The sequence below is a fragment of the Salarias fasciatus genome, assembly GCF_902148845.1.
Source record: "Salarias fasciatus chromosome 7 unlocalized genomic scaffold, fSalaFa1.1 super_scaffold_4, whole genome shotgun sequence".
NCBI lineage: Eukaryota > Metazoa > Chordata > Actinopteri > Blenniiformes > Blenniidae > Salarias > Salarias fasciatus.
Genome location: NW_021941229.1, coordinates 4,431,979 through 4,443,554, shown reverse-complemented (window position 1 = coordinate 4,443,554; position 11,576 = coordinate 4,431,979). Strand labels below are relative to the sequence as shown.

At 44.2% G+C, this 11,576-nt stretch overlaps 2 protein-coding genes across 2 annotated transcripts; both read right to left on the bottom strand.

Moving 5' to 3' along the window:
- Positions 1–311: 311 nt before the first annotated feature.
- Positions 312–4,075, bottom strand: LOC115382747 (lysozyme C-like). Its single transcript, XM_030084613.1, has 4 exons — positions 3,854–4,075; positions 1,569–1,727; positions 692–770; positions 312–612 (listed from the first exon to the last, which is right to left on the bottom strand). Exons 1-4 carry the CDS (start codon positions 3,984–3,986, stop codon positions 546–548), a joined length of 438 nt encoding a protein of 145 aa, XP_029940473.1. The 5' UTR covers positions 3,987–4,075; the 3' UTR covers positions 312–545.
- Positions 4,076–8,668: 4,593 nt separating this feature from the next.
- Positions 8,669–11,293, bottom strand: LOC115382785 (lysozyme C-like). Its single transcript, XM_030084673.1, has 4 exons — positions 11,078–11,293; positions 9,175–9,336; positions 8,862–8,940; positions 8,669–8,769 (listed from the first exon to the last, which is right to left on the bottom strand). Exons 1-4 carry the CDS (start codon positions 11,208–11,210, stop codon positions 8,703–8,705), a joined length of 441 nt encoding a protein of 146 aa, XP_029940533.1. The 5' UTR covers positions 11,211–11,293; the 3' UTR covers positions 8,669–8,702.
- Between the last annotated feature and the right edge of the window lie 283 nt (positions 11,294–11,576).

Here is an 11,576-nt window from a genome sequence, read left to right as displayed (position 1 = left end):
GTACTGAAGCATGGGATTAACTTTATGTGAATCAGTAGTACTGACGTAATTTGGTCAGTACCTACAAAGTTGGTACCTATCCCTTGAAACAAGACAAATCTGTTTTGTATAATTGGTAAAAGTTTTATTCCACACATTTAAAAAGCCCTCAAGCAAGATTTGAAAAGGTTGCCATCTACGTAATTTGCCAAAATCAGAAGGAAACAGCTTTAATATGTTGTTTGAGTTTTGTGTCTTGACTTTGTGCAGATGTAAATATCGCAAACTGAAAATGTCTGAAATCACTTGCTTGAATGGATCAAACAAAGTTGATTGGTTGACTATTTATTTGATTCAGCAGAAACTGACTTTTTGTTTTTCAAGAAAGGAAGGACATTGGTGTAAAATTTGCAAATTATTAACAGGACTTAATTTGACACTACTTTTAAAATGATCTTCATTAACTGCAGGACATCACTCTGTTAAACATTTGTCAGATCATATAAGAAAGAAGCACTAAGAAGTTGTTGAACTGCAGCAGAGGATGCTGGGACTCCAGGAGCTCATCACAGACCACAGCCGGCCAGATAGGAGCTCAGATCGCGGTTCTTGCAGTTATTTTTCCAGCCCACCCTGAAACACAACCAAGAGTCGTTTTATTCATCTGCACGTTAAGTTAAAGCAGCGAGTTTACCACATGTCCAGGTCTTACCAGGCACTGATGCCATTAGGATCCCTCACCACACGCTTGGCACAGGTGATCGCCACGTCAACATTGTCACTCAGAAGCTCTGTCATGAGAACAAACAAAACTGAAAAAGCTTTTTCCCCATTTTCCTGTAAAGAGGAAAAACAGTTTAGGCCATTTAGGAGGGGGTGAGGCTTGGCTGGCTCTAAGGATGTCAGAAATGGCTGAAATCAGATTTCCACTTCATTTCGATGACGAAGAAAACTATGAGTGCTTTGGTTGAAGTTGTCATTAAAATTAAAGTTGAAATTAAAAAACTAATTTCCCTGTAAAGGGGGCTAGTTTTTTTGGGACAAGTTCCCAACATGTGACCCGAGAACTCCTGTGGAAGGACACCAGAGAAGAGTAGGGGGGTTCAGGAGGGGGTAGGAGCTTAGCTGGCTCTGAGGATGTCAGAAATAGTTCAAATCAGACTTTCACATTTCAAGGAAACACCATAAGAGTGTTCTAAAGGCTCTGGCATTTTTATATTAGTATGGATTAGTGATCCGCTCAGGTTGAGGAAAAACTAAAAACAGTTTTCAATGTAACTGTGCTTATTTTTACACACCTGTGTATAAATTCCATCCTAAGTGTTTAGAGCTATTGTGGTTTCAGAGATGAAAGAAAGCAGATTTTCCTAATTCATCATATTACTTGTTAAAACTGGGATGGGATTCATTTGTTTTATAGTTGAACATTTTTCTCAAATTGCTCACATTTGGAGTCACTGTTATATTTGAAGCACTGTTAAGAGTGATATGTCTGATTGGTCTGTTGGATGAGGGGACTGGAATAACTTAGGAATAAACAGGTGAACATACGGTAGTAACAGAGGTAAATGTAGATTTTGTTGACTGACCAGTGCAGAAGATGTTGCAGCCATTGTGAGAAGTTGAGCCTTGCTCCAGGCACCAATAGCGGCTGTTGATCTGGAAGATGCCATAGTCTGTGGAGCCATCGTGGTTGGGGTGGACGATGTTGGTGTTATAGCTGGACTCCCACTGAGACAGGCAAACCCCTGCAGAATAAAAGTGTTGCATAGGGTATAGGCATTAACAGAAACGTTTTGTCGACATGTCAACTCCCGTCGCACAAGTCAACATGAATTTAGAGGATTCGGAAACTCGTAGGTTATTCTCTCTCTCACCCGACCGCCCGACAGTGCGTAAGCTTTCATCCAGCATGAAGATGCGCTCATCTTTCTCCATGAAAACATGAAGCGCAAGCCCAAGAATGTGAGGGAAGATGGTGCAACACCAACCACCTTTTGCTCAACACCAGCAAAACCAAGGAGCTGGTGGTGGATTTTAGGAGGAAGAGAGGGACCTCAGCCCCCATCACTATCAAGGGAGTGGAAGTTGAAAGAGTGGACTCCTACAGGTACCTGGGCGTACACATTAACAACAAACTGGACTGGACCGACAACACCGAGGCTCTTATCAGGAAAGGGCAGAGCAGGATGTTTTTCCTGAGAAGGCTGAGGTCGTTTAAGGTTTGTGATAGGCTACTGAGAATGTTTTACCAGTCAGTGGTTTCCAGTGTCCTGTTCTTCGCCGTGGCCTGCTGGGGAGGCAACATCTGTGCCAGGGACGCTACCAGGCTAAACAAGCTGGTGAAGAAGGCCAGCTCTATGGTGGGGACCGGGTTGGACAGCCTGGAGGTGGTGGCTGAACAGAGGATGGGGAAAAAACTGGCGGCCATGTTGGCCAATCCCTCCCATCCACTGTACATCGAGCTGACGGGGATGAGGAGCAAATTCAGCGACAGATTTATCCTCCCCGTCAGAGCACAAAGAGATTTGGATAGTTGTTTATTCCAGCTGTACTCCAACTCTACAACCAGGCCCTGCAGGCACGGGGAGACCCGGAGCTAGAGTTGATGGGCTAACTGACTTGGGACTTTTAGCTGCACTTGATGCATTTTAGCAAATTACTAGCTTGCACTGCATATTTATTGGACCAGCAGTGTGTTTATATTTATTGCACTGTCAACTCTGTTTTTCAGTTTGTCTTCCTCTTTTTAAATGTCAGTAGCTGTTTGACAACTGATGTTCCCCAGAGGGGACAATAAAGGTTTCAATCAATCAATCAATGACCCAGAGTAGGATTACTAAAGTGATTGTGATCTAAGAATATTACAGCAGTAAGGATTAATTTTTTTTTTTTTACCCTTTATCTTTTAGCAGTTGGCGAGTTTTTGTTTTTTTTTTTTTTTTTGCAAGTTGAAGTTGGTTTCTGAGTGGTGCCTATTTTCACGTTGAAAACTGTTGTCTGAGTAATGTTCTGTGAACCATGCGAGCAAGACCAGTATTGAATTACAATTTCGACACCATTGGGTTTTGATTATTTTGTTATTTATTTCATTAAGACAACAAGCTCTCTTTTTTCCAAAAGTGATGCGGACACACATGGTGTGCGTCTCGGCTGCCGCTGCCTTAAGTTTTTGGACTTTATTGTGCAGTTAAATTTAAAAGAAACTCAAGGTGTCAGCCTTTGTTTTGTTCGGGTTAAAATGTCAGAAGGACTGTTGATGCTTGTGTCTTGTTTGCTTTCGCTTTGGAGTGTCCACACACCACCAATGTGCTTCAACATTCTTGATACAATAACCTCAGATATTTATTTTATCTCTGTTGTATCCTGCTGATCCTGGCCTCTATTTTATCAGGTTTAGCACTCCAAATCTTTCTTTCACTTTCAGAATTAAAAACACTGCTGTGTGGACACTGCCAAATATAAGCAATGCTCGTGAGAATATAGCTGATCTCCCATTCTCTTGTGCAAAATATTTCCAAAGCTGTACAGATTCCGAGTTTCACTATGCATTTGTCTCTCAGAAATGATGTGTCAGATCAATTTCTTCAAATTGTAACAACAGAAAAAGTGCTTACACTCTGAGTCCTGGTTGGAAGCAGAAACTTTATGAGGTAATATTTCTCAAAACAGTAAAGCATTTTTGCTGCTCCTGTGTATTGGTGTAGTAGCAGAAAGTAGAAAGTATCAGGGTCTCACTGTAAAGAAATTTCCACCTCAGTAATTCCCCTTTTTCAACACTTTCAGTTTCACTTCCTTCAATAACAAAACATACAAACGCTTCTCATGTCATGAAACCTACATGAGATAAGTATTCAGAGCTATTTGTACTCACAGTCAGCCAGGCTGACGCCTCGGTATCCGTCCATCCCATGACTCTTCAACACTCGGGCCCATTCGCAGCGCTCAAACACTTTGGCGCTGCTCACAGCCAGCAGCAGCAGAAACACCAGACTCCTCATGACCATCTCTGCAGAGCTTTCTCTAAAGAAATTGGAGTAAAGAAAACCTGTGATGAACAGTGTAAAGCTGCAGGACGAATGTCTCCTCCTCAGCTCTGCCTCCTTTTATACTGCAGGCGCTTCCCTTTGGTCACAGCTGAAACAGAAACTGTACTCAACACCATATTAGGCACAGCTGTGGAAAGGTTCAGTTCTCTCTCATAGAGTGTTGGAGGATCATTCAGACCTGAAGAAAGAATTCTGGACACAAAGACATTTCACAGAATTTTAGAAGGAAATAAAGAAAATATGTTAGAACAAAGACAATGAATAATCTTCATCTTTATCAGAATTACAGATGATGACATACAATAGCTTAATTGTTTCATGGAAAGTATGAGCAAGTAATGCTCTTCTATTTCATCGCTACTGACCAGCAGAAGGCGACGCTGAAAGCATTGATTGTTCCCTTTGCGCTTGCCCAGTTCCAGTATGCATACCAATCATTTGTGACCCCTGGGTGACCCTAGAACATTACCAAGTTGCATTGCCACCTGAGGTTCGGTCATGAGAGTGGTTTGGCCTCCACGGTGTCTGAACCGCAGTACTTTGCCCAGTCCCCGTGGTCTTGGATTCTTGCAGGCTCCTGTGGAGGGAAGTCGCTCTCCATTACCTCGAAGGTGTAAGTGGTCCGGCATGATAGAGTAGCGAAATGGCACAGTTGAGATCTACGACTTGGTTTCTGAAGGGGGTTCTGAGGCTTCACCCCCCGAGACCCCCTGGGGTTCCAGCATGGTACATGTACTTAGTGCTATAAGGCTTGCGTCAGCCTCCCTGTGAGCCCTTGGCAACAGTGGAGCTACAGTGGGCGCCACGCAAGACTACATTTTGCTGGCCATTACCTTGGTGAAACATGTGGGTGAAACACATGCTTTGTCCACCAGCCCATTCTGCCTGAGGTGGCATCTGGATGTTGGCGGTGTCACTCAAAGTCCAAAAGTTGTCCTTTCCCAAAGGTGCTGCCGGGTCCACAGTCTGTTCTTACATGATATGGCCCTGCATCGAGCGTTCCTTGAGAGAGGGCAGAACTCTTGTGCCCAGGAAGAGCCCTGGGATGCTATATTGACACTTAGAGGGAGTGACAACCAAAAGAATAAAACCATCCTTAAATCATGTCAAAGTATTTTATTTTGTAGACAAGTGGAGGGCACTGTTCCTTAGAAAACCCAACAGATCCACACGAGCAAACGTAAGTGACTGTGGAAAGGAAAACAGTCTGTATATAAAAGATGAACAGAGTGTTGTGAAATCCCGCTTTGAAGCTTTGAGCAGAACACTAGAACACTAGAAACTAAATGTGATTGGTTAAGCCTGGGCCATGACCGCATCATGTGGACAGAGGAGGCGCTGTGATTGGCTGATATATGCCACACTTTAACTCATAAAATAAAATCAACAAATGACTTATATTAAAATCAGAGTCCAATCAAGCCAGCGAGAATACGGAAACTAGTTATAGAGACCAAAACATGTTCTGAAGCAGGGCTTTTAATATGTTTACTTGCACTCTGGAATTCAACATTTTTGAATGGATTCCAGTGGGACTCGTGTTCTTTTTGAAACCAAAATCAATCAATCAATCATCATCTCCTGCTGGAATTCCCCTAAAATTACAGCTTTTCTGCACTTCTGTATTGGCTTCACTTTTCAGCACCAGAGGTTCGCACCTGGTGCCAACCTGTTCACAGCACTGAAGGTGTGAGTGGTGCTGCTTTTCAAATTCTCCATCTTATCTGCTAGTGCTTGTTGTAGACATGTATTGTCGAGATGGTTGGAGATGAGTCAAGGATGCAGTGGATGGCCAGCAGTGTCCTACGTGTCTCACTGTGCCCTAATTGCTCTCCACAATGCTTCGCTGTATCCGCCTTCCTGCCCGTTGAACCAATCTGGTGGTTTCATCCACGTGGTTTGTCGGAGTCCAGTCTTCGCATGCATAGGTAGACAAGCCCTAGCTCACCAAGGGTCAAAGACCCATCAGCTACCCTCACATGGTTTCGTCCGCCAGTCGAAGCGGTTTACCGAGGTGTGGCCGCTGTTGCATGCAAACAGCTACTTGGAGCCACATGTGAGAGTTGAGTGCCGGTGGGGACCAAAGCGGAAGAACCACCCGAAGGTGCGACTGTCCCCCCAAGTCAGAGGTACTACCCCTCCCGAACACCCCAACAACAAGTTTATTTACCTTGGCAGCACGCTGTCCCGAACCGTCAGCATCGATGAGGAGGTCTCGTACAGGATCGCCAGGGCCAGCTCGGCTTTTGGCAGACTCAGGGACAGAGTTTGGGAGAGACAAGGAATCAACCTTCAGACCAAGTTAAAGGTGTACCGTGCAGTTGTTCTGCCCTCTCTACTGTACGCCTGTGAAACATGGACAGTGTACAGCCGGCATGCCAGACAGCTGAACTCCTTCTATATGCGATGCCTCTGTAACCTGCTACACATCAAATGGCAGGACAAAGTGCCAGACACAGAGGTACTCCAGAGAGCCCAGATGGAGAGCGTTCATGCGATGCTCAGACGCTCCCAGCTCAGATGGGCAGGGCATGTTGTTCGTATGCCCGACGAGCGTCTGCCAAAGAGACTGCTGTATGGCGAACTGAAAGAAGGCAAGCGCTCCCAAGGAGGTCAGAGGAAGTGCTACAAGGACACCCTGAAAGCTTCCCTGAAGTGTTGCAGTATCAACCCTGACACCTGGGAAGCAACGGCACAAGACCACTGTGCATGGCGCACCGTGGTCAGCTCTGGTGTGTCAGACTATGAATAGAGGCGTGTGGAGGAGCAGGAGCAAAAACACCAGCGACACAAATGCAGAGCGAGCACCACCTCTAAGCCTGGCTCCCCCCAGCACTTGCGTGTCCACATTGTGCCAGACTTTTTCAAGCAAGGATTGGACTGATCAGTCATCTTCGCACTCACAAGACCCAGTGATTCAAGAAGTTGTGGTCGTCTTCGCCAGCGAAGGACGAACATATGTATGTCAGTGAAATATATTCACTATGACAGTGAAACATGAAAAAGTCAGAGCTCCTAAACTAACTGCTGAAAGTGAACCATTAATCCTCAATATTTGCATCGACCCTGGATATATTCCCTCTATTCAGACACAAACCCCAAACAGTTTTCATTCTACATCTGTATCTTCGCTACTCTTGCAATAACTGTGAGGTACCCCAATGTTTTCATTCATTTCCACAATTAAAAATTAAGGAAGACTGAACAAAAAAGAAAAAAAAACCCTCCTTGAGGAGTCTGTGCGCACACAAGGGGATAGAGTAGATGTATAATGAAACATTACTTTCCTTTAGGAATTAAGGAAAACTGAGCGTGACTGAGTTGATTCTTGTGGTGAGCTCGAGAGTGACACTACAGGTCCGAAGAGGAAAGTCTTGAGCAATCTGTCTTTTGTTATCTTCAAGTGTGTGGTCTCTGAATTAGGGAAATTTGGAAAAATCCTGCAGTGTGTACCTTTAGCAAACCACAGCTACGGTCAGATTAGAAAGAGTTGCAGCAGACTGAGAGGCAGATCGGTGCAGCGGCTGCAGTGATGCAGTCATTGGTCCGTTGTGGTGAAGAAGGAGCTGCAGGTGAAGCTCTCGATTTACTGCTCAGTCTACACCCCCACATTCACCTCTGGCCATGAGCTTTGGGTCATGACTGAAACAACATGATCTCAGATACAAGCAGCTGAGAGCTTCCCCCGTAGGGTGGCTGGTCACTCCCTTAGAGATAGGGTGAGGAGCTCAGTCACCAGGGAGGAACTCGGAGTAGAGCTACTGCTCCTTCACATCGAGAGGAGCTAGCTGAGGTGGCTCGGGCACCTCGGGATGCCTCCTGGACGCCTCCCTGGGGAGGTGTTCCGGGCATGTCCCACTGAGAGGAGGCTCCAGCGAAGACCCAGGACACAGTGGCCTGGGAACACCTCAGGATCCTCCCGGCAGAGATGGAGGAAGTGACAGTGAAGTCTGGGCATCTCTGCTTAGACCACCTGCTTAGACCGCCATGACCTGGTCTCCGGATAAGCAGTCGAAAAAGGATGGATGGATGGATGGCACAACTACTTAGTTTCTAGTCAAAATACCATAATGGTTTCAACAGATGTAAAAAGTTCTGAGACTGCAGGCTTGAATCCCACCTGACCGCCAGCAGCTCCCGACTGTCACACAACAGCAGCTCCTAGAATGTGAAGTTAAGGTTATCTATGAACAGGATGGTAAATGTAGACAAGAATCTTTTTTTTGCTATTTTTCTATGTTGGCAACAAGACAAATTGATTTTTTTTAGGATATGCAGAAATTTCTGATGAACCACATTTTGAAGCACCTCTATGAGCTTATGAAAAGGTGAGATCTACATTTCCAAAGTCAGAGGCAAACAGCTTTTATATGTGGCTTGAGTTTGATTTTGGCTGCTCAGTCATTTTCACTTAAGTGCTTTTATGGAAACATAGCAAACAGAACATGTCTGAAATAAACACTTTAATGTATTGAACACAAATTTCATTGACTGATTTTTTTATTTGCTTCAGCAGGCATGGACTTTTTTTGATTTTTGAACAGAAGAAGGAGATCAATGTAAAATTTGCAAATTATTAACAAGAACTGAATCGATACATTTTTTCAAATGCACTTTATTAGCTGCAGTACATCAGTGTGTTAAGCATGAGGGTGCTGGGCCTCCAGGAGCTGATCACACACCACATCCAGCCACATAGGAGCTCAGGTCCCGGTTCTCACAGCGACTTATCCAGGCCATCCTGAAAACACAACCAGGCATTGTTTCATTCCTCCACATGTGAAGGTTAAAGCAGTGAGTCCATCACAGTCTCATCACATGTGCAGGTCTTACCAGGCTCTGATGCCATTAGGATCCCTCACCACACGCTTGGCACAGGTGATCGCCGCGGTAACGTCGTCAGTCAGAAGCTCTGTCATGAAAACAACAAATAACAGTGTGAAAAAACTGTTTTCCTGTCTGTTCATCCGTAGGTTCTTCTATAGTTCCAACAGGAACTGTTGTGGAAGGACACCAGAGATCAGCACGGGGGGTTTGGGAGGGGTTGTGAGTGGGTCTGTTGGATGAGAGGACTGGGATGACATGGGAATAATAAAACAGCAGGTGAACATAGTGAGAGTGGTAGATGTAGAGATTCTCCACTGACGGTTGCAGCTGATGTTGCAGGCGTTGTGTGAAAATGAGCCGTCCGACTTCTGGCACCAGTAGTAGCTGTTGATCTGGAAGATGCCGTAGTCTGTGGAGCCGTTGCTGTTGGTGTTGGTGGCTCTGGTGTTATAGCTGGACTCCCACTGAGACAGGCACACCCCTGCAGAATAAAAGTGTTGCATTGGGTATCAGAGTTGTTTGGTAAGTTCAGTAAACATCTTCATAAATTTATTAAAGTAATCTGAGAAAGTGGGGCTGTCAGTGTTGACACATTAACGGGGATAAGATTCATGCAATCCATGAATGTGTTCAATTTATTCAATCACATTTTAATGTGTTTTAGTCTCTTCTTCTCACCTGTAGATTGCTCCTCAACAGTAGCACTTTATTTTGAAGCAGCTTTTTGAAAGGTTATATTGGTGATGAAAAACATAAGCAATACTGGACTTCTGAACAGCTTGTTCAACTTCAAAAAAACGTCCAGATGGTTCAGTTGATAAGTCAAAATGCAACCTTTGTCAAAAGGAATTTAACTACCGCCAGAATTCTTTCACTTTGAGCTACTGGCGCCATGCTACAGCTGATGGGCAGCTGATACACCCCAGCTGAGGGAACCTCAGGGTCCATTTACCTTCTCGCCATTCGACAAAACATCAAATACACTTGACAAGGGAAAGGGGCAGGACGAGGAGGAGAGGACACAAAAGCCATCACTGATGCTAATACTAAATTACCCGAATTCCAACAATGAGAAAGAGGCTGTAATGATTTACTTGGTTCTTTCAGGATAACCCGTATTGCTGTCATGGGCGCTGATTCTATGGTTACGTTGGTGTCGGAGCACCCATGGCAGCCTACACTTGTCATATCATTTGCTGATGATCACTCCACCTCCACCCAATGCACTGCGTTGTGATGTCAGATAAACCGCCACAAAGACTGGGTGGCAAACTTACTGATAAAGCAGCAAAAAGGTTTATTTAGCCAACAAAATAGACAAATTTGTGATAAAAATACCAAAAAACATCTACGGACCCAACATTGTTTCCAGTGAGAACTCGACTCGACAGTAGGAGTGCAGCTATCAGGCAGAAAACAATTAGACTTCTCAAGCTCGCTGAACCACGCAGAAATACTGAACTATCACAACACATCATTAAATATTATGATAAAGCTACTGTGGTACTATGTCTTAAAGGGTTTGTCGGAATGGTGTTGAAATGTGGATTTGTTCATAATGTGCTTATATTTGAGCCTTTTTGCTCTCGTTGTGGTGATTATGATTGTTTCTTTCCTGGTGTGTGTTGTTAGTAAAACCTTTAATTTAACCTACAACTATATTTGTCTCTTGAAGAGTCATTTTCGATCACTGACAGTGTGATTTCTGTCAGGTCGTGATTAATGAATGAGTGAAGCAGCCTAGTTGCTGATGAGTTGGTGGGCTATGTTATTGTTTTCCTAGAATGACTTTCAGCACAGCGGACAGTTCCAGTCAGGCTTATCGGCCTATACAGCTACTGTCTGCTGCTCAGTCCAGACTGCGGTGTTGGAGTGTGAATTTTGTTCTTCCTTTATCTTCATTGGAGTCTTTTACATTAGGTTACATTGACATTAACTCCTCTTGTGCATCACGAGTGTGTCTGTGTGTGTTTGTCAAAGTGTTAACTACACTGTAAACTAAAAAAAAAATAAATAAAAAGAGCTGATGAATCCTTAAGAAAACAAACAAATGTAGAAAGTAACAGGGCTCATTGTAACAACATGAAGAGCTTTTGCAGTTGCTCATTCTGAAGGCTTTCAGTTCATTTTCCTGATTAATAACACACATAAATACACACTGGATGCAGCATATTGCTTCAAGAACAGATTTCTGTTGTTTGTTTGGAGCTATTTGTACTCACAGTCAGCCAGACTGACACCTTGGTATCCGTCCATCCCGTGACTCTTCAGCACTCGGGCCCATTCGCAGCGCTCAAACACTTTGGCGCTGCTCACAGCCAGCAGCAGCAGAAACACCAGACCCCTCATGATCATCTCTGCAGATTTCCCTAATGAAGCTGGGGAAAAAAACCGTGGTGTGCAGTGTCAAGCTGCTGGACGGACGTCTCCTACTCAGCTCTGCCTCCTTTTATGCTGCAGTGACAGCGAAAAACAAATTCTAATAAGACCAGATAAGGCATATCAAATGCAAACGACCCCGCCTCCATGTCCAGATTAAATTTTCCAAGCACTGAGCCAGTTGTGTTTGTCCAGCTGATTCTCTCAGTCTGTTTACACAGTCTACTCTGAGTGGAAAAGTTTACGAGGCAATACATCAAAACAACGATTAGGAATCTCAATCTTAAGTGGTTAAGATTACGGTAAGTGTTTCAAGGAAAGCTTGAAAATATAATGCCGTTT